Raw genomic sequence first — 22620 nt, 5'->3', positions numbered from 1 at the left:
TTACATTGTTTGCAAACTGATATGTGACACGTATTCATGTCGAAATATCATGCGAAACAGGCAACACTCCCAAATATATCTATATTTAGCTCTGCCCCACCTGCCCTGAATGACGGGTCGCCACTGTATGTCCTTAGCATTATGTTACAAAAACAAAGGGACACAATAAGTACAATATCTTACATATGGCTCTGAGGCCAACCTGGATAATAGGCAAGAATCCTTGTTCCGTGTGTCCCCAACATTCCTAAGTACATAGTTTACCTCCATGTATTTGTACCGTGTTGTATACCAAAGAGTATCTATTATATTGACAAGATGGTCGACGGACCGCTCTAACAATGGAAATACATATCTGCAAAGGCGAAAGGAAGGCGGGAGGAGGCGAGATCAGGTGGGAAATGTTTTGCCAATGAGAGGGCAGATACGCATGTGAACAACGGGTCACAACTCAGTACATTCGAAACCTAGGCGTTATGGAACTTAATATTCGATCAAATAAGCCTCACCTATCAAACTAGAAATCCACTTTTAGTTTGACCAAAATTCGACTATCTCTCATTGCCCCCAATACAATAACACCTCACTTGGTATGCCTAATGTTTATTTTAGCGCGGACAGATTTCAGGCGGAGTCAAGCCTCTCGCTTCGCCTCTTCATCTCTGTTTGTACTTTAGATCCGACAGCGCGTGGATGAGTGTCTCCGCCCTTCAGCAATCAGATTTTACAATCACGAGGGGAACATGGAGCACGGAGACTTTAATTTCCTGCTGGCTACCGATTCATACAAGGCGAGTGAAATTATACACTGGGTTTACGCACTAGTTAGCGACAGTAGTATATCTAGGACTATGTCTCGTGAAATTATGTCTTAAGTGTGTGGTGGTTCTAATTGATTGTAATATATTTGAAGGTGTAATGCAAGAACACCCAGCAAAGCCAAATCGTCTATGATAAACTTACATTATTTTTTTTGCTATAACGTAACATTAGCTACAGTATTATATCTGAGTTTTATGGTCACCTGAAGTCGGAATAATATTCTAAGAGCCCATTATATTGAAAGTTAGAATAATGGTATCTCTTCATCAGAAATGAAAATGAAAGTAATTCCTATAGCTTTCTGTTTACAGTGAAACATGAACATTACAAGCTGTAATAAACCATTGAACCCAGCCCAGATCAACATTTTATCTGTGTGTTTTAAAAAATATATTCTTTAGTGTTTTTCTTGCCATGTCTTTTAACATAGTGGCCGTAGTACGTTGAATTAATGTCATCAGTGGTGGGAAGTAAAGGTAAAGACACCTTAATAGAAAATGACTCAAGTAAAAGTGACCCAGTGAAATACTACATGAGTAAAATTCTAAAAGCATTTGGTTTTAAATATACTTAATTAACAAAAGTAAATGTTATTGTTAATATATACTTAAATATCAAAAGTAAAAGTATAAATCATTTCAAATTCCTTATATTAAGCAAACCAGACGGCACCATTTACAGTTTCCTTTTTTTTACGGATAGCTGGGGCAGGCACGTAGACATCATTTACAAATGAATCATGTGTTTAGTGAGTCCTCCAGATCAGAGGCAGTAGGGATGACCAGGGATGTTCTCTGTTTAGTGAGTCCTCCAGATCAGTGGTAGTAGGGATGACCAGGGATGTTCTCTGTTTAGTGAGTCCTCCAGATCAGAGGCAGTAGGGATGACCAAGGATGTTCTCTGTTTAGTGAGTCCTCCAGATCAGAGGCAGTAGGGATGACCAGGGATGTTCTCTGTTTAGTGAGTCCTCCAGATCAAAGGCAGTAGGGATGACCAGGGATGTTCTCTGTTTAGTGAGTCCTCCAGATCAGAGGCAGTAGGGATGACCAGGGATGTTCTCTGTTTAGTGAGTCTTCCAGATCAGAGGCAGTAGGGATGACCAGGGATGTTCTCTGTTTAGTGAGTCATCCAGATCAGAGGCAGTAGAGATGACCAGGGATGTTCTCTGTTTAGTGAGTCCTCCAGATCAGAGGCAGTAGGGATGACCAGGGATGTTCTCTGTTTAGTGAGTCCTCCAGATCAGAGGCAGTAGAGATGACCAGGGATGTTCTCTGTTTAGTGAGTCCTCCAGATCAGAGGCAGTAGGGATGACCAGGGATGTTCTCTGTTTAGTGAGTCCTCCAGATCAGAGGCAGTAGGGATGACCAGGGATGTTCTCTGTTTAGTGAGTCCTCCAGATCAGAGGCAGTAGGGATGACCAGGGATGTTCTCTGTTTAGTGAGTCCTCCAGATCAGAGGCAGTAGGGATGACCAGGGATGTTCTCTGTTTAGTGAGTCCTCCAGATCAGAGGTAGTAGGGATGACCAGGGATGTTCTCTGTTTAGTGAGTCCTCCAGATCAGAGGCAGTAGGGATGACCAGGGATGTTCTCTGTTTAGTGAGTCCTCCAGATCAGAGGCAGTAGGGATGACCAGGGATGTTCTCTGTTTAGTGAGTCCTCCAGATCAGAGGCAGTAGGGATGACCAGGGATGTTCTCTGTTTAGTGAGTCCTCCAGATCAGAGGTAGTAGGGATGACCAGGGATGTTCTCTTGATAAGTATGTGAATTAGACCATTTTCCTGTCCTACTAAGCATTCAAAATGTAACGCATACTTTTGGTTGTCAGGGGAAAATATATGGAGTAAAAAGTGCATAATTTCCTTTAGGAAATGTAGTGAAGTAAAAGTAAAAGTTGTCAAAAATATAAATAGTAAAGTACAGATACCCCCCAAAAAATACCTAAGTAGTACTTTCAAGTATTTTTTACTTAAGTACTTTACACAACTGTATGTCATATTAAAGTAAAGGATCTGGCTGCACCTTGTTACAGTGTATCCTTGTACTAAATCACAGTACTAGCAGGAACCACAGCCAGCTACATAGCTTATAGATATGGTGATACATTGGTATGACCTGATGTTGGCTATAATCGTTATAGTCGATATGCTCAGATAGATTCTTCAATATCCGTTTAGACTTGTTGCCATTTGAGGACAAGGATTTAATCTGCCCTTGGATTTCAAGGCCTGATATGCTGACAGTACTGTCGAGTTGTTCTGTTTTAGAGCTGCCACAGACGTTACAAACTGGGAGTGCCTTAATGAGAAGTTTATTTCCAAAACAATCACTTTTTATTGATGCCCGTCAGATAGAAGTTGGCTTGGCAACAGACTTATTAATATAAACTACTCAAACTGAAACTACTGTGACGACTGAAACAAGCTCTTATACTTTTTAAAGGGATTAAAGGAGAAGTGTCCAGACAGCAAATCAATTCCTCATCCTCGTTGTGTAGTGTTGGGGCCTCTGCAAAAAAAACATGAACAAAGGCTCCAAAAACAACCAACGTCATTTTAGAAACGGCAAAGCTCTCAGTATTAGTGATGAAGACATTTTGTCGTTCCCAACTTTATCCGCAACGTTATTTTCCATTTTGTTTAGACACGAGCGATACCTCTCCGTCCATTCTTCTTTTATATTTCTACCAAAATAAAGGAAACACTTGAGTAAATGAAGGATACAAAGTATATTGAAAGTATGGAGTGCTTTCACACAGGAAGCACATTGAAGCTGTTCTGGCGGCTTGTTGTGGCCCAACGTGCTATTAAGACACTTTATATAGTTGTTTCCGTTATTTTGGCAGTTACCTGTAGCAGCAGGCTACACTGAGAATGGAACAGCTGGATAGGGCAAACATGTTGGGCAAAAGTGAATATAACATTGCAGATAAAGTTCGGAATTACACAATTTCATGTGTACAACATCTAAAGACCTTGCCGTTTCTAAAAGGACGTATTTGGGTATTTTGGAGCATGTTTTTCGTGGGGTCCCCACACTACACAACAAGGATGAGGAAGTGATTTGCTGTTTGGGGTAAGTTTCTTAAAAACATTTCAAATCACAAAAAAAGGTGTCTGGGCCTTTCTATAACAATAACAAAAAAATACATAATTGGATTGTAAAAAAGGAAACTTCTCCTTTAAGAAGTGAACACAATGGTCTCCACAGTTCACCTCATTTACAATAAATGTTGTTGCTTTTGGAGCTGCTGGTCAGAAACAAGTAGCTTTGGACAGAACACCTCTTTGATTACCTTGGCATTATATTATAAATAGCATGCAGACAGTTTGTTTGGCATACAGGTGTATGATATTCATTATTTTCTCACAGCAGGAAAATAATCCTGCAGCAACAGGAAATGTGAATTATTGTGTGGATTATAGTTAATGGACAATTTAGTAGGGGTTGATACATTTTTAGTTAGGGCAAATCAAGTCTGAATTTTTCAAGTGGAAATTACAAGCCTTTAGAAGCCTTTTTAAAACATTGAATATACACTACAAGTTTGCATTTCCAAGTTTCCTGCAACAACTGGGTGATCAAATTAAGATCCTACATCTGTACTATCACAAAGACTTCACCAACAAGAATGGTCATGTTGTCAATAGTTTTTAGTTCCTGTCTTGCGTTTGTTTATGCTTTTGTTTTGACAGTACTCAGTCAGGTCCCACAGAGCAGGAGCAGAGTAGGTCAGAGACAGGGTATAACTGGGTGACATTTAGAGTTTAAATTCATCAGGGTGACGAGAAGGGTAGGACAGTTGCTGCCAGTGATACCAAAGGTCACTAGCACAGAGCATGCAGAGGAAGAGTGGGATGGTTATTTAATAAAACAAATATAACATAATCTCGGTCGGTTTATTTAACCAACAGTAAAGTTATTTTTCTCCTGGGCAAAGGAGAAAATTGTATACACCTGCTGGAAACTGCAGATTTTTGATGACCCCAAGTCCCCAAACAATCAAATCAAATCAAAGTGTATTTGTCACGTGCGCCGAATACAACAGGTGTAGACCTTACAGTGACATGCTTACTTACAGGCTCTAACCAATAGTGCGAAAAAGTATGTGTGTGTGTGTGTGTGTGTAGGTAAGTAAAGAAATAAAACAACAGTAAAAAGACTTGAAAATAACAGTAGCGAGGCTATATACAGACACCGGTTAGTCAGGCTGATTGAGGTAGTATGTACATGTAGATATGGTTAAAGTGACTATGCATATATGATGAACAGAGAGTAGCAGTAGCGTAAAAGAGGGGGTGGCGGGACACAATGCAGATAGCTCGGTTAGCCAATGTGCGGGAGCACTGGTTGGTCGGGACAGTTGAGGTAGTATGTACATGAATGTATAGTTAAAGTGACTATGCATATATGATAAACAGAGAGTAGCAGGGGGGGGGGCACACAATGCAAATAGTCCGGATAGCCATTTGGTTACCTGTTCAGGAGTCTTATGGCTTGGGGCTAAAAACTGTTGAGAAGCCTTTTTGTCCTAGACTTGGCACTCCGGTACTGCTTGCCATGCGGTAGCAGAGAGAACAGTCTATGACTAGGGTGGCTGGAGTCTTTGACAAATTTTAGGGCACTGACACTGACACTGCCTATTATGACACTGCCCCTGACACTGCCTATTATATAGGTCCTGGATGGCAGGCAGCTTAGCCCCAGTGATGTACTGGGCCGTACGCACTGCCCTCTGTAGTGCCTTGCGGTCGGAGGCCGAGCAATTACCATACCAGGCAGTGATGCAACCGGTCAGGATGCTCTCGATAGTGCAGCTGTAGAACCTTTTGAGGATCTCAGGACCCATGCCAAATCTTTTTAGTTTCCTGAGGGGGAATAGGCTTTGTCGTGCCCTCTCCACGACTGTCTTGGTGTGTTTGGACCATTCTAATTTGTTGTTGATGTGGACACCAAGGAATTTGAAGCTCTCAACCTGCTCCACTACAGCCCCGTCGATGAGAATGGGGACGTGCTCAGTGCTCCTTTTCCTGTAGTCCACAATCATCTCCTTAGTCTTGATCACGTTGAGGGATAGGTTGTTATTCTGGCACCACCCGGCCAGGTCTCTGACCTCCTCCCTATAGGCTGTCTCGTCGTTGTCGGTGATCAGGTCTACCACTGTTGTGTCGTCAGTAAACTTAATGATGGTGTTGGAGTCGTGCCTGGCCATGCAGTCGTGGGTGAACAGGGAGTACAGGAGGGGAGCAAATATTACTTATCTGCTTCCTGTTTATTATACACCTGTACAGATATCTGCATGTTTTCTTCTGACTGTAGATTTCTACAGAATGTAAAGCAGGTTGGAGGGACACTTAATGTTAAGTGAGTGTGAGACCATGAAGTTTCAGTATTGTCAAATTAGTAAGGGATAAACTCTGACGTTCTTTACATTACCTTGGAAATGATGGATGACGTCCGCCTCGTCCCTTTGCAGAGTACATTTTTCCAAGGTAATGTACAGAACGGAGGTGTTTATCCCACTTATCCCACAGTTACCAAAGAAAACATTTTTTGTATTTTTTTTAAGCTAAATCATACTTTTCATCGCTAGAGATGCAACCCAGTCGTTCGTTCGATGTAATTTAACTAGGCAAGTTCGTTAAGAACAAATTCTTATTTACAATGACGGCCTAAATAAGTTCATATTGCATATCAAACACTAGGCTAGAAGCTAGTTAAATAGTTTGTTGATGGCAAAACGTGCCAATATGACAATCGAATTAAAACAATATCAGTCGCTGAAAAGAGCTGGTCAAACTAGACATTTCATGTGGGAGGATTTGACAGCATAGCGCCACTTGTGTCATGACTACAGTAGGGACTGGAGAAATTCATGTTCGTCACTCATCACTCAGGTCATCAGATGCTCCAGTCTCTGCAACAAAAAAAAACCTAATCAATTGCTAGCTAGCAACTACATTTTTCATCATTGGACCTGTGTTTACAATGTATCCTATTTCAGTTTGTGTGGTTGTTGGTTTAGCTTTCTGTAACTTTGTAGCAAGTATGGTCTGCATGTGTAGGTGCATATTGCGTCATGATCGCAAGGTGTCCCGATATATTTTCCAACTGTCCTGTTATCTGGTTTTATTGTCCATTCTAGAATGCTTTTCTAGCCAATCAGAAATGAGTATTCAACAACGCTGTGGTATTATTAAGTAATAAGGCCCGAGGGGGTGTGGTATGTGGCCAATATAGCACGGCTAAGGGATAGTTCTTATGCACGACGCCATGGTATATTGGCCATATACCACAAACCCCAGAGGTGCCTTATTGCTATTATAAACTGTTTACCAACGTAATTAGAGCAGTGTTTTGTCATATACGTGGTATACGGTCTGATATACCACGTCTGTCAGCCAATCAGTATTCAGTGCTCGAACCACCCAGCTTATAATTGTCATTAAATGTATTTCTATAATCTAATTTCAGGTCACACATTACAAGCAGTACCCTCCCAACACCAGCAAGGTTTACTCCTACTTTGAGTGTCGGGCAAAGAAAACCGAATCCACTAAGATTCAGAAAGTGAAATATGATAAAACTGTATTTTATGGACTTCAGTATATCCTTCATAAGTATCTGAAAGGTAAGACAAATATCATTCTTATTATTACTAAATTCACCATTCGGCTCGAAGGACCATGAAAAAGAGCAGCACCTAGAACGCCACTAGAACGTCACTAGAACCTTTACTAGAACGCCATTAGAACAAAACTAGAATGCCATTAGAACGCCACTAGAACGTCACTAGAACGCCACTAGAACGCCACTAAAACGTCACTAGAACGCCACTAGAACGCCACTAGAACGCCATTAGAACGTCACTAGAACGCCATTAGAACGCCACTAGTACAAACCTAGTACACACCTAGTGCAACACTAGTACACACCAAGTACACACCTAGTACACCACTTTTACAATTTATACTGTCTTATTCTTAACTTTAAAAACATTTGGTCCCAGCTTCCTCTCACAATTACACGTTTTCCATCTTTCCCACATCCTCCATGTGTTGACCGCCCGTATCTGTCATCTCTCACCTTCCCAGGGAAAGTGGTGACTTCACAGAAGATCACAGAAGCAAAGGAAGTTTACCGTGAACACTTTCAGGATGATGTGTTCAACGAAAAGGGCTGGGAGTACATACTGGAGGTACAAGGGCAGCAGAGGGTTTTTTGTGTGTATTGCATGTTAAAGGAGCTACATGTAATATTTTTGTTAATAGTTTAGATTTAAAAACATTTTTTAAATGAAGGACTGTGCTTATAAATGTTCGTACTCTATCATAACCCAAAACCATCTAATGTTCTGCGGTCTAATCATGCTACAGTACGGATCCCTGAGTTTTTGTGTTTCAGAAGTATGACGGCCATCTGCCCATTGAAATCAAGGCTGTTCCTGAGGGTAGTGTGATCCCCAGGGGTAATGTCCTCTTCACTGTGGAGAGCACTGACCCAGAATGCTACTGGCTCACCAACTGGGTAGAGGTTAGTTAGAAATGTTTGATTGTTTATTTCACTTTTGTTTATTATCGATTTCACTTGCTTTGGCAATGTAAACATATGTTTCCCAATGCCGTTAAAGCCCTTTGAATTGAATTGAATTTTATATGGCTTCTTAGCCTGGTCCCAGATCTGTCTTTGCTGTTTTGCCAACTCCTCATGCGACAGTGACCATAGGAGTTGGCAAGAGGGCACTAACAGATCTGGGATTAGGCCTCTAATCGGTGCCTAACCCCCTTTTTCACTATGACATTACCATAGCATCTTTGAGACATGCTTCAGCACTGTTTTTATATCTGGCACATGTCCTTAGGAAACAGCTTCATCTGGACAGATGCTTAGTGCATTGTTGTCTATTTATATCTTGCTCATGGTAGAAAATGTCAGGGCAGAGGCTCCTTAATATATATCAACAATAAGATGCAAGGTTTATAAAAGAGCCCGGGGCCATACTTCAAACATAAGCACGCATTTAAAGTATCCACCTATTAAAATAGATGATTTACTTGCATGTAACCTCACTAAGTGACAGTGATTACATCCTGGCACAACTTCTGCTTCAGCCTATCAATGATATTAGATTTTAAATCCACCAACCAATGGCATTTCTTAAAATATTTTTATTCAAGGTTTAGCATTGGTCTGTAACAAAATATTTTGTGGCAATATTGCACAGAGGCATCCTTTACTAGGCTACTTGAAGCAGGAAGCACCAGTGACTAAATCAATAAAAAAAGTGGTCAGAGGAAGCAGATGCTAAGCTACAGGACTGTTTTGCTAGCACAGACTGGAATATGTTCCGGGATTCCTCTGATGGCATTGAGGAGTACACCACATCAGTCATAGGCTTCATCAATAAGTGCATCGATGACGTCGTCCCCACAGTGACCGCACGTACATACCCCAACCAGAAGCCATGGATAACAGGCATCATCCGCACTGAGCTAAAGGCTAGAGCTGCCGCTTTCAAGGAGCGGGACTCTAACCCAGAAGTTTATAAGAAATCCCGCTATGCCCTCCGACGAACCATCAAACAGACAAAGCGTTAATACAGGACTAAGATTGAATCCTACTACACTGGCTCTGACGCTCGTCAGATGTGGCAGAGCTTGCAAACCATTACAGACTACAAAGGGAAGCACAGCCGAGAGCTGCCCAGTGACACGAGCCTACCAGACAAGCAAAACTACTTCTATGCTCGCTTCAAGGCAAATAACACTGAAACATGCATGAGAGCACCAGCTGTTCCGGAAGACTGTGTGATCATGCTCTCCGCAGCCGATGTGAGTAAGACCTTTAAACCGGTCAACATTCACAAGGTCTACCGACCCCCATTTCCAATCCCCCATATATTTTGGGGGTAAATACATGTATCCATATACATACATACATACTTACACTCCGGGATGCTGGCCTTCTAGGCAGAGTTGCAAAGAAAAAGCCATATCTCAGACTGGCCAATAAAAATAAAAGATTAAGATGGGCAAAAGAACACAGACACTAGACAGAGGAACTCTGCATAGAAGGCCAGCATCCCAGAGTCGCCTCTTCACTGTTGACGTTGAGACTGGTGTTTTGCGGGTACTATTTAATAAAGCTGCTAGTTGAGGACTTGTGAGGCGTCTGTTTCTCAAACTAGACACTCTAATTTACTTGTCCTCTTGCTCGGTTGTGCACTGGGGCCTCCCACTCCTTTTTCTATACTGGTTAGAGACAGTTTGCGCTGTTCTGTACACAGCGTTGTACGAGATCTTCAGTTTCTTGGCATTTTCTCACATGGAATAGCCTTCATTTCTCAGAACAAGACTAGACTGACGAGTTTCAGAAGAAAGGTCTTTGTTTCTGGCCATTTTGAGCCTGTAATCGAACCCACAAATGCTGACGCTCCAAATACTCAACTAGTCTAAAGAAGGCCAGTTTTATTGCTTCTTTAATCAGCACCTCAATTTTCAGCTGTGCTAACATAATTGCAAAAGGGTTTTCTAATGATCAATTAGCCTTTTTAAAATGATAAACTTGGATTAGCTAACACAACGTGCCATTGGAACACAGGAGTGATGGTTGCTGATAATGGGCCTCTGTACGCCTATGTAGATATTCTATTGAAAATCAGCTGTTTCCAGCTACAATAGTCATTTACAACATTATCAATGTCTACACTGTATTTCTGATCAATGTGATGTTATTTTAATGGCCAAAAATGTGCTTTTCTTTCAAAAACAAGGAAATTTCTAAGTGACCCCAAACTTTTGAACGATAATGTACATACCCATTTATACATTTACACACCTTTTTTTGTTGTTGAATTTTTTTAAATTATTCCCAGAAAACCCTACCACCCCTCCCCCAATTGGTGTAAACTAATAAACAATAACACTTAGGCTTCTACCTTCAGTTTATACATATTATACACATTTTACAGACACAATCTATTTTACAATAGTTATATTTTGTTTGTTTTTATTCCTTCCTCTATTTCTGATGTCCATCCAGTTTGATTTCTATTTGTAACTGTGCTATTTCACAACATTTCTGAACCTATATACATTTTACAGACCTCGTATGTTTTATATTGGTTATCTTGTTGTTATTAGTCCCACCCTTCAGCTCCATTCAACCACTCCCATCTATCTCTTAACACCCTCCATTTTGGATTTCTAGCAGACATATATTTTTCAACTGTGCTGTGATGCTTCGCAAAAGTACTGAACCTTTCTATTCTCATAGCTTCTACAGATTGTAAATTAAAGATAAAATAATTATTATATTATTGATTGACTATGACTTTTCAAATCCCCCAGTATTGCTATCTGCAGCGTTAGTTCTGGGTAAATGTTGCAATTCTTCAGCCATTCCTGGACCTGTGACCAAAAACGAGCTACATATGGACAATACCAGAATAAAGGATCTAATGATTCTGCCTCCTCACAGCAAAATCTGCAGAGTTGGAAAGATTGTATTCCCAATATATATAACATTTTATTGGTTGCAAGAATTTTGTATAATAATTTACATTGAAAAAGGTGAAGTTTTGAATCCGCCGTTGTTTTGCGTATCAATTCATAAACCATGTGCCATGGAATCGGTTCATCGAAAATCTCTTCCCAACTATTTTGCAATTTATATGGCACAGCTGTCAATTTTTTGGTCCTTAAATTAAATTGGTATATGTTTTTATTTATCACAATTTTCTTTAACCGTTTATGGTCTTTAATGCAGGGCCAACTGACAAGTTCCTTGCTTTTTCCCCCTTCTACTTGCCTTTTCTGTTATTATGGTAATGCTGCAATTAGTTGGTTGTAATTTTGGGTAGAGCAGACATTTCCATATGTCTGTGTTAGCTGCATGTGTGACATAACTCCACCAGTCCTATTTATGATATAATTTACAAAAATTATGCCTTATTTAAAATTTATTGAAAAATATGTTTTTTTTAATCAGTTAGTATAGTTGAGTTTAACCACAATATTTGTTGTATTATTTGTTCTGTCTTTTCAGATGGATTAAACTGAAATTGCAACCAACATTCTAAGGCTTGTTAAAAAATAATGATATTTTGGAGATGATTTCATTTTCAAATAACCGAAAGTGAGCAGTTGTAATCTGAATAAAGGGAAAAAGGTCATTCTTGAACATGGGGTGAGACATTCTTACTAATTTACTAGAGAACCATTTCGGATTTAAGTATAACTTTTGTATAACTGATGCCTTTAGTGAAAGGTCTAATGCTTTAATATTTAATAATTTCTGCCCTCCGAATTCAAATTCGTTATATATAGTGTTTTTTAACCGTGATTTCGAGCCCACCTCGCATCAACCTTTTTTGTTGAGGAAAAAACTGTTAAATGCCGGTCCTTGATGCTCGATTCAAAACGCATGTGACAAAGTGGATTATTATAATAATGCAGGCAATAGCAGTGTGTTTGTGTGCAAGGATGAAATTCAATTCCTTTTTCATTTTCAAGCTGTTGGCTACGTCCCTTTCCAACACACACACACACACATTTCTACATTTCAGTTCAGGGGGGGGGGCTCATCTGAGATTCGAAATCTTGCCACAATCTGCGACAATTACATGGACTATGCACTTCACACAGAGAGCAATTTGACCAGTCAGTTGAATACACGTGATAGCCTAGTTGCTTTGATGATCAGAACGTGCTGTTGGACTGAGGTATTTTAAGGACGCTTCCATGAACGAGTGTTGGAACACGTCCAACTACGTCTACGATTTTAATTGGCTGCAGAATTTGTGCCAGGATGTAATCACTGCCACCTGGTGAGGTTAGCAAAGGGCTAACCTGTGCCATTTTATCTGATGGGACCAGCTACAATTTCAATTTATGTCACATGCAAGTAAATCGACAATTTTAATTCGTTGATATGGATTTTGTGCGTGTGAACTTGTTTAATGTTAAATTCTTGCTTATGTTCGCAAGTATGGTCCACCTGTAAGTGTTTGATTTGTATTTATCTATACATGTTGTATAGTAGGTAGGGCTGATTCATGTCCATGATGGACTAAAGAGACTACTTTCCCCAGCATCACCAACTCTTTCCTCTCTTCCTCTCTCAGACCATACTGGTACAGATCTGTTAGCCCATCATAGAAGCCACTAACCTCCTCTCTTCTTCTCCTTCTCTACCAGACCGTTTACACCGCTAACCTCCTCTCTTCTTCTCCTTCTCTACCAGACCGTTTACACCGCTAACCTCCTCTCTTCTTCTCCTTCTCTACCAGACCGTTTACACCGCTAACCTCCTCTCTTCTTCTCCTTCTCTACCAGACCGTTTACACCGCTAACCTCCTCTCTTCTTCTCCTTCTCTACCAGACCGTTTACACCGCTAACCTCCTCTCTTCTTCTCCTTCTCTACCAGACCGTTTACACCGCTAACCTCCTCTCTTCTTCTCCTTCTCTACCAGACCGTTTACACCGCTAACCTCCTCTCTTCTTCTCCTTCTCTACCAGACCGTTTACACCGCTAACCTCCTCTCTTCTTCTCCTTCTCTACCAGACCGTTTACACCGCTAACCTCCTCTCTTCTTCTCCTTCTCTACCAGACCGTTTACACCGCTAACCTCCTCTCTTCTTCTCCTTCTCTACCAGACCGTTTACACCGCTAACCTCCTCTCTTCTTCTCCTTCTCTACCAGACCGTTTACACCGCTAACCTCCTCTCTTCTTCTCCTTCTCTACCAGACCGTTTACACCGCTAACCTCCTCTCTTCTTCTCCTTCTCTACCAGACCGTTTACACCGCTAACCTCCTCTCTTCTTCTCCTTCTCTACCAGACCGTTTACACCGCTAACCTCCTCTCTTCTTCTCCTTCTCTACCAGACCGTTTACACCGCTAACCTTCTCTCTTCTTCTCCTTCTCTACCAGACTGTTTACACCGCTAACCTCCTCTCTTCTTCTCCTTCTCTACCAGACTGTTTACACCGCTAACCTCCTCTCTTCTTCTTGTCTACCAGACTGTTTACACCGCTAACCTCCTCTCTTCTTCTCCTTCTCTACCAGACTGTTTACACCGCTAACCTCCTCTCTTCTTCTCCTTCTCTACCAGACCGTTTACACCGCTAACCTCCTCTTTTCTTCTCCTTCTCGACCAGACCGTTTACACCACTAACGTCCTCTCTTCTTCTTCCTAACAGACAATCCTGGTGCAGATCTGGTACCCCATCACAGTAGCTACTAACTCCAGAGAGCAGAAGAAAATCCTAGCCAGGTATCTACTGGAGACATCAGGGAACCTGCACAAACTGGAGTATAAGCTACATGACTTTGGCTACAGGGGAGTCTCATCTCAAGAGGTACTTACTGTAATGGATGATAATTATGATAATAGTGTTGGATTCATCATACTGTGCATACAACATACATGGATAGCATAATGCAGCAGGTCAACCTGGGGTCAAACAAAGGCCCTTTCCCAAACCTTTCCTCAGCTGTTCCATGTATTTGATCTATTCATCAAGCTCTTGACTAGGTAAGGCAGGTGGGCTAATTCAGGGCTAAAACAAAATTGTAAAATGTCTCGGGGTCCCAAAGTAAAGGTTTGAGAAACACTACTCTACGCCAAGGTTTCCCAAACTTAGTCCTGGGCTTTGATGATTTGAATCAGCTGTGTAGTGTTAGGACAAAAATAAAACAAAAAAAGTTCACCCAAAGGGGGCCCCAGAACCAAGGGGGGCCCCAGGACCAAAGGGGGCCCCAGGACCAAGGGGGGCCCCAGGACCAAGGGGGGCCCCAGGACCAAGTTTGGGAAACCTTCCTCTTCTCAACAACACTTTGGGTGCGTTCATAAATACCCTATCGCTATCTACTCCCATTTCAGAGTGCAGAATTTTATTTTATCTTAAATATAACCTTTATTTAACTAGGCAAGTCAGTTAAGAACAAATTCTTATTTACAATGACGGCCTACTGGGGAACAATGGGTTAATTGCCTTGTTCAGGGGCAGAACGACAGATTTTTACAACAGATTGTCAGCTCGGTGATTCGATCCAGCAACCTTTCGGTTACTGGCCCAACGCTCTAACCACTAGGCTACCTGCCACCCCTCCACTCTAACCACTAGGTTACCTGCCACCCCTCCACTCTAACCACTAGGCTACCTGCCTCCCCTCCACTCTAACCACTAGGCTACCTGCCGCCCCTCCACTCTAACCACTAGGCTACCTGCCACCCCTCCACTCTAACCACTAGGCTACCTGCCTCCCCTCCACTCTAACCACTAGGCTACCTGCCTCCCCTCCACTCTAACCACTAGGCTACCTGCCACCCCTCCACTCTAACCACTAGGCTACCTGCCACCCCTCCACTCTAACCACTAGGCTACCTGCCGCCCCTCCACTCTAACCACTAGGCTACCTGCCGCCCCTCCACTCTAACCACTAGGCTACCTGCCTCCCCTCCACTCTAACCACTAGGCTACCTGCCGCCCCTCCACTCTAACCACTAGGCTACCTGCCGCCCCTCCACTCTAACCACTAGGCTACCTGCCTCCCCTCCACTCTAACCACTAGGCTACCTGCCGCCCCTCCACTCTAACCACTAGGCTACCTGCCTCCCCTCCACTCTAACCACTAGGATACCTGCCGCCCCTCCACTCTAACCACTAGGCTACCTGCCTCCCCTCCACTCTAACCACTAGGCTACCTGCCGCCCCTCCACTCTAACCACTAGGCTACCTGCCGCCCCTCCACTCTAACCACTAGGCTACCTGCCTCCCCTCCACTCTAACCACTAGGCTACCTGCCACCCCTCCACTCTAACCACTAGGCTACCTGCCTCCCCTCCACTCTAACCACTAGGCTACCTGCCTCCCCTCCACTCTAACCACTAGGCTACCTGCCACCCCTCCACTCTAACCACTAGGCTACCTGCCGCCCCTCCACTCTAACCACTAGGCTACCTGCCACCCCTCCACTCTAACCACTAGGCTACCTGCCGCCCCTCCACTCTAACCACTAGGCTACCTGCCGCCCCTCCACTCTAACCACTAGGCTACCTGCCTCCCCTCCACTCTAACCACTAGGCTACCTGCCACCCCTCCACTCTAACCACTAGGCTACCTGCCTCCCCTCCACTCTAACCACTAGGCTACCTGCCGCCCCTCCACTCTAACCACTAGGCTACCTGCCACCCCTCCACTCTAACCACTAGGCTACCTGCCACCCCTCCACTCTAACCACTAGGCTACCTGCCTCCCCTCCACTCTAACCACTAGGCTACCTGCCACCCCTCCACTCTAACCACTAGGCTACCTGCCTCCCCTCCACTCTAACCACTAGGCTACCTGCCACCCCAAAATAACGGATTCATTTTTGAACGCGCAACACCCATTGAATATGACCGGTGTTATATGTCAAAAACGTTATTAAATTGTTGCCAGCAGCACAGGTACAGTCACCGACGCTCTAGACAACATGAAAACAGCCTAACCAGCTCTGCTAGGGAGAGTAAAATGGTCAGAGTGAGGTGTTCTCTCATTTGTGTCTGGAAGTAGCTACAAAGCTAGCCAACGTTAGCAAGTTAGCTTGGGTGCTTGACAGCCGTTGTGAGGTCAGAACGCTCGGATCAGCCCTACTCCTCGACCAGAGCGTCCAGTGTGCGCTCTGAACGCTCCGAGAGCTAAACGCTCTGAATTTACTAATAGACAATCTGACAACGCTCGGAGTTTACGAACGCCCAGAGTGCACTCTGAGCACACTCTGGCACTCCATAGTAAATAAACACACCCTTTGTAATCAAAACACCTGTTCAGTTTCTCATCTTCTATACATACACCACTAGTACACAGCCGTACTATTTAGTTGTTCCTGTCACGTAATGTTTTTGTCTGGTTTCAGACTGCTGGCATCGGAGCATCTGCCCACCTGGTGAACTTTAAAGGCACAGACACGGTGGCTGGTATCTGTGTCATTAAGAAGTACTACGGCACCAAAGACCCTGTGCCAGGCTTCTCTGTGCCAGCTGCAGAGCACAGGTAACACAGAGACACAGGTAGACACAGCGGGTAGAGCACAGTTAGCACAGATTAGAGCTAAAGCAAGCAATCACACTGTAGAAATTGACTGATTTTTGTATGTACATGGCCGTCAACATGTCAGTTGAACTTTTTTAATTCATTCCAGAGAACTCATCTACTCTCACTATGATTTTCAAAGCATGCTATCTAGCTCCCTCTTCTGGGTTTTGTATTGTACTACTGTTCCTCTGTGTTTCTCAAACCGATTTAAGTCACGCTTTGGTTTAAGTGATTTCTTGCTCTACCAAATATACTGTATTGCTTACCAACGGATAAATATATTATTACCAGCACCATCACCGCCTGGGGTAAGGACCACGAGAGAGATGCCTTCGAGCACATTGTGAGGCAGTTCCCCAACGTGCCCGTGTCCATCGTCAGCGACAGCTATGATATCTACAACGCCTGTGAGAAGATCTGGGGAGAGGACCTCAGGAGCCTCATCGAGTCCCGCAGCGCCGACGCACCCTTGGTCATCAGGCCAGACTCAGGAGACCCATTAGATACTGTCCTCAAGGTAAAGAAGGATAGATAAATCATCACCTAGCGTTAGTAGTTTACAACAGTCCATTGGTGGTGGAAACACGTTGATGAACCATCGGTCCTGGTTCTGTTTAGTTCTCTTTTTGTCCTCGTTTTTTCCCCCTGGTTCTAATGGAGAAAGGGAATGAGTCTCACTGGTAGTATCACTGGCAGTATCACCGGTAGTATCACTGGCAGTATCACCGATAGTATCACTGGCAGTATCACTGGCAGTATCACTGGCAGTATCACTGGCAGTATCACCGGCAGTATCACTGGCAGTATCACCGGCAGTATCACCGGCAGTATCACTGGTAGTATCACCGGTAGTATCACTGGCAGTATCACCGGCAGTATCACCGGTAGTATCACTGGCAGTATCACCGGTAGTATCACTGGCAGTATCACCGATAGTATCACTGGCAGTATCACTGGCAGTATCACTGGCAGTATCACCGGCAGTATCACTGGCAGTATCACCGGCAGTATCACCGGCAGTATCACTGGCAGTATCACTGATAGTATCACTGGCAGTATCACTGGCAGTATCACTGATAGTATCACTGGCAGTATCACTGGCAGTATCACTGGCACTGTGTAGGAACATTATGATGTTAGTCTTCTGACTACAGTTCATTATAAATACATTCATATCATTAAAGAGATAGTAAAACTATGAACATGTCTCCCACCATCTTGCTGATTCCAAGGTGTTGGAGATTTTAGGGAGGAAGTTCTGCACCACAGAGAACAGCAAAGGTTACAAGGTGCTACCCCCTTACATCCGAGTCATCCAGGGGGATGGTGTGGACATCAACACTCTGCAGGAGGTATGTTCACTGTACTCACCCGCCTACCTGAGCCTCCTACCTTCTTAACCTCTTATCCAGTGGTGTCCAATCCTATCTGTTGTTCTAAGGTTTTATTGTAACCAGAGAGCCACGCACTTGATTCAACTAATCAAAGTCTTGACTGGAGACTATAGGATTAGTTGAATCCGTTGTGTGACTTACTTGTTGGAAGCTTTGAACCACTCCAGGCTTTTCCGGGTAAGATTGAAATGGAATCCACTGCTTTTAAATGAATAGCATTAGTAGGGCTTGGTTCAGTAAAATGACCTTGAACTCACCCCTCGGGTGTTCTGTCGTTTTTCAGATCGTGGCGGGGATGAAGAAACACAGGTGGAGTATAGAGAACGTGGGCTTTGGGTCTGGCGGTGCACTACTCCAAAAACTGACCCGGGACCTGCTCAGCTGCTGCTTCAAGTGTAGCTTTGTGGTGACCAACGGACTGGGGGTGAGTCAGTGAACGTCCAGTCATTTTCATGAGAGGACATTGTTGTGAATTCATGTCTCTTTCTCAATTCATCTGTTCTCAATTCCTTGTGTCCTCTCTCCTTGCTTCCTTCCGAAAAAGCATTGGAGGAGAGGATCCAGGGTCCCTCCCCTCCGTCCTTCTCATCCAATACGTTTTTGAGGAGGCTAGGAGAGAGGAGGAGAGGAAAGATGAATTGGGGAAAGAGCCCAAGTCTTTGTTAATACTTTATATAAAGCTGCTCTAATCCCTGTGTAATAACACTGTAATTCATTACTATTGTAGTGGGCAATATTTGATATGTAAGCATGTTATATATACGTCAGTCACATGGCGATCCGTAATAAACACTAAGCAATTAGACTATCAACATGGACGATCTGACTCCATAAGATAGATGGCAACGTGCAAGAACACTAGCGTTAAATCATGTATTATACATTTAGCTGACTAAGTTCAATGAATGGTCATAAGAATGGAATTCTAAATACAAGTGTATTTAATTACTTTGTAAAATGAAGGATAACATTATACAAGGCGTGAGCTTAAGTTACAAAGCATTAACAAGCATTACATTATTCTAAACATGGTCAGAGTGGGAGAGAGATGAAGAAACCCTGGTTTGTGAGAGAGAGAGACAGACAGAGACAGACAGACAGACAGACAGACAGACAGACAGACAGACAGACAGACAGACAGACAGACAGAGAGTGTACTGTAGGTATATATTCACCAGTGCAGGTCAGGAACACTTAAGAGAAAGAGACAATGAATCTTAAGACTCTTTGTAACATCTGAGTTGTTTGGATTCATAATCTGTTGTTGACCAATTGTATTAGTGTAAAGTTAACCTCCGATCAGATATCAGACCTACATGATGTAATCACAACAGATCGGATGGCTCAGATGACCGTGGCAGCAATAACATAGCAGGTGTAAAAGAAAGCCGCAGAAAACTTCTTACTGGGAGATTTCTAAACTTTTAAAACCATGACTAGAGAGAAGAAGAAAAATCTGAATTGTAGATCTCGGCTTGCATTTTGACTATGGACTCAGAAAGTGATCTGGACTCAGAAAGTGATCTGGACTGAGAAAGTGATCTGGACTGAGAAAGTGATCTGGACTCAGAAAGTGATCTGGACTGAGAAAGTGATCTGGACTCAGAAAGTGATCTAGACTCAGAAAGTGATCTGGACTCAGAAAGTGATCTGGACTGAGAAAGTGATCTGGACTCAGAAAGTGATCTGGACTGAGAAAGTGATCTGGACTCAGAAAGTGATCTGGACTCAGAAAGTGATCTGGACTCAGAAAGTGATCTGGACTGAGAAAGTGATCAGGACTCAGAAAGTGATCTTGACTCAGAAAGTGATCTGGTGACTACTGTTGTATTATGCTCTTTTGATTACAGCTAAATGTGTTCAAGGACCCTGTTGCTGACCCTAATAAAAGATCAAAGAAAGGTCGTCTGTCGCTCCACAGAACACCAACAGGAGACTTTGTGACACTGGAAGAAGGGAAGGGGGCCCTGGAGGAATACGGTCCAGTAAGTCATTTAAACAAGTGGTCGTCCTAAAGCCATAGATATGTCTTTTTATTACTCTCTGAGGCTTGAACAGAAATAAATATTGGGACTAATATGGAGTGGTTTAAAAGTCATATTGGGGCGGCAGGTAGCCTAGTGGTTAGAGTGTTGGGCCAGTAACCGAAAGGTTGCTGGATCAAATCCCTGAGCTGACAAGGTAAACATCTGTTGTTCTTCCCCCTGAACAAGGCAGTTAACCCACAGTTCCCTAGTAGGCTGTCATTGAAAATAAGAATTTGTTCTTAACTGATTTGCCTAGTTAAATAAAAATAAAAATTGTAATGTTTTCTCCCGCTCTTCTTTCCCCAGGATCTGCTTCAAACCGTTTTCAGAAATGGAGTGATACTGAAGACGTATACATTTGATGAGGTCAGAGACAACGCTAAGATCAGGGACTGTGATCTGGAAGAGTCTGTAGATTGATGAGGTCAGAGACAACGCTAAGATCAGGGACTGTGATCTGGAAGAGTCTGTAGATTGATGAGGTCAGAGACAACGCTAAGATCAGGGACTGTGATCTGGAAGAGTCTGTAGATTGAGGCCTGTACATGTTCCAACATACTACGCAGAAAGGACTGGATCCCTTCTACCTCCCTGTACAGCACTGACCACCAAGGATGAGAATAAACAACACTCAACATCTTCCTGAGAAAAAGAGAGAGAGAGAGAGAGAGAGACTTAATTAGCACAATGATAAAAATATATAAACTAAGAAACTATGTATCATGTACATGTATGACTGAGAAATGATATAAAAATCACCTTTTATTGAGATGAATTCAACTTGAATCTTTTGATTTTATCATGTATGTTTTTATTTTTCTGAATTCCCATTTTGTATCGTCTCTGTCTCTGGTTTGAAGCAGGGGAAGGCAGGCTTCCCTTCTGTGTTCACGAGCCATATGTCCAGGATATTCTCACATTCTCACACAACAACCGTTTCCCTCCAGTTCATTGAAGATGGTCAAATGATCCAGAAAAACATCAGGCAGATTCATTTCAAATGTTATGGATAAACAACAAAATTACTTTTCCATCTAGATTTAAATGAGCCAGTTTAAAAGGGGATAGTGTGTGTCTTCAAAAGTAACAGGCCACACAGTCTTCAAAGTAACTAATGGTCTGTGAGGACTGCCGCTCACTCTTCAAGTATAAAGTTAGTTACTTCAACATATTAGCAGTGGCAGGTAGCGTCTGTGTTTCCATCTAGAAGCTGCAGGAAGGATAATGATGCCCCAATTTCGAGTAGATTTTCCGCTTGTTAAAGAACCGATTGTCTTCATCAAATTCTTGGAATCTTTAGAATATTTTATTTGTTATTATCGATCATATTGACTGAATAGCAAACCAAGTTTTTCACGTTTTATCATCTGGATTTAAGTTTAACCGCGGCTTTCGCTTTTGGGAGCTGTAGAGGCTAACGTTACTGTGGAAGAAATATTGTGTCCATTTCTTGCGGGGAGAAAACAAGAGAAACTTTGATTGAAGGTTATATACCTGAAGGGATAAAGCTATCTGTATGTTATAGTAATATCTCTTACAGAGGGTAGCTAGTAGCCTATCTGTATGTTATAGTAATATCTCTTACAGAGGGTAGCTAGTAGCCTATCTGTATGTTATAGTAATATCCCTGACAGAGGGTAGCTAGTAGCCTATCTGTATGTTATAGTAATATCTGTTACAGAGGGTAGCTAGTAGCCTATCTGTATGTTATAGTAATATCTCTTACAGAGGGTAGCTAGTAGCCTATCTGTATGTTATAGTAATATCTGTTACAGAGGGTAGCTAGTAGCCTATCTGTATGTTATAGTAATATCTCTTACAGAGGGTAGCTAGTAGCCTATCTGTATGTTATAGTAATATCTGTTACAGAGGGTAGCTAGTAGCCTATCTGTATGTTATAGTAATATCTCTTACAGAGGGTAGCTAGTAGCCTATCTGTATGTTATAGTAATATCTCTTACAGAGGGTAGCTAGTAGCCTATCTGTATGTTATAGTAATATCTCTTACAGAGGGTAGCTAGTAGCCTATCTGTATGTTATAGTAATATCCCTGACAGAGGGTAGCTAGTAGCCTATCTGTATGTTATAGTAATATCTGTTACAGAGGGTAGCTAGTAGCCTATCTGTATGTTATAGTAATATCTCTTACAGAGGGTAGCTAGTAGCCTATCTGTATGTTATAGTAATATCTGTTACAGAGGGTAGCTAGTAGCCTATCTGTATGTTATAGTAATATCTCTTACAGAGGGTAGCTAGTAGCCTATCTGTATGTTATAGTAATATCTCTTACAGAGGGTA

The 22620-nt window shown here is 42.5% G+C and overlaps 1 protein-coding gene across 2 annotated transcripts; it reads left to right on the top strand.

Moving 5' to 3' along the window:
* Positions 1-645: 645 nt before the first annotated feature.
* On the top strand, positions 646-21097 carry LOC115197667 (nicotinamide phosphoribosyltransferase). 2 transcript variants are annotated; one of them, XM_029759415.1, is made up of 12 exons: positions 646-791; positions 7294-7450; positions 7914-8017; positions 8224-8352; positions 14022-14180; positions 16723-16859; positions 17193-17418; positions 18134-18253; positions 18579-18719; positions 20146-20280; positions 20629-20688; positions 20747-21097. In XM_029759415.1, exons 1-12 carry the CDS (start codon positions 744-746, stop codon positions 20798-20800), a joined length of 1470 nt encoding a protein of 489 aa, XP_029615275.1. In that variant the 5' UTR covers positions 646-743; the 3' UTR covers positions 20801-21097. The 2 variants fall into 2 exon arrangements, with proteins under 2 accessions (XP_029615275.1, XP_029615274.1); XM_029759414.1 differs by having other exon boundaries at positions 20629-21097.
* The last annotated feature ends 1523 nt before the right edge of the window (positions 21098-22620 follow it).

The sequence above is a fragment of the Salmo trutta genome, chromosome 7 (assembly GCF_901001165.1).
Source record: "Salmo trutta chromosome 7, fSalTru1.1, whole genome shotgun sequence".
Lineage (NCBI taxonomy): Eukaryota > Metazoa > Chordata > Actinopteri > Salmoniformes > Salmonidae > Salmo > Salmo trutta.
Note: the sequence above shows the minus strand (reverse complement) of the source record. Positions and strands in the feature narration are given on the sequence as shown.

What these genes read in the sequence shown, in the direction of transcription:
- LOC115197667 (XM_029759415.1), top strand. Translation starts at nt 744, where the DNA reads ATGGAGCACGGAGACTTTAATTTCCTGCTGGCTACCGATTCATACAAG. An exon ending in GGGGAGTCTCATCTCAAGAG is followed by an intron (nt 14,181 to 16,722) that starts GTACTTACTGTA and finishes GTCTGGTTTCAG; the next exon opens with ACTGCTGGCATCGGAGCATC. An exon ending in CATTAGATACTGTCCTCAAG is followed by an intron (nt 17,419 to 18,133) that starts GTAAAGAAGGAT and finishes GCTGATTCCAAG; the next exon opens with GTGTTGGAGATTTTAGGGAG.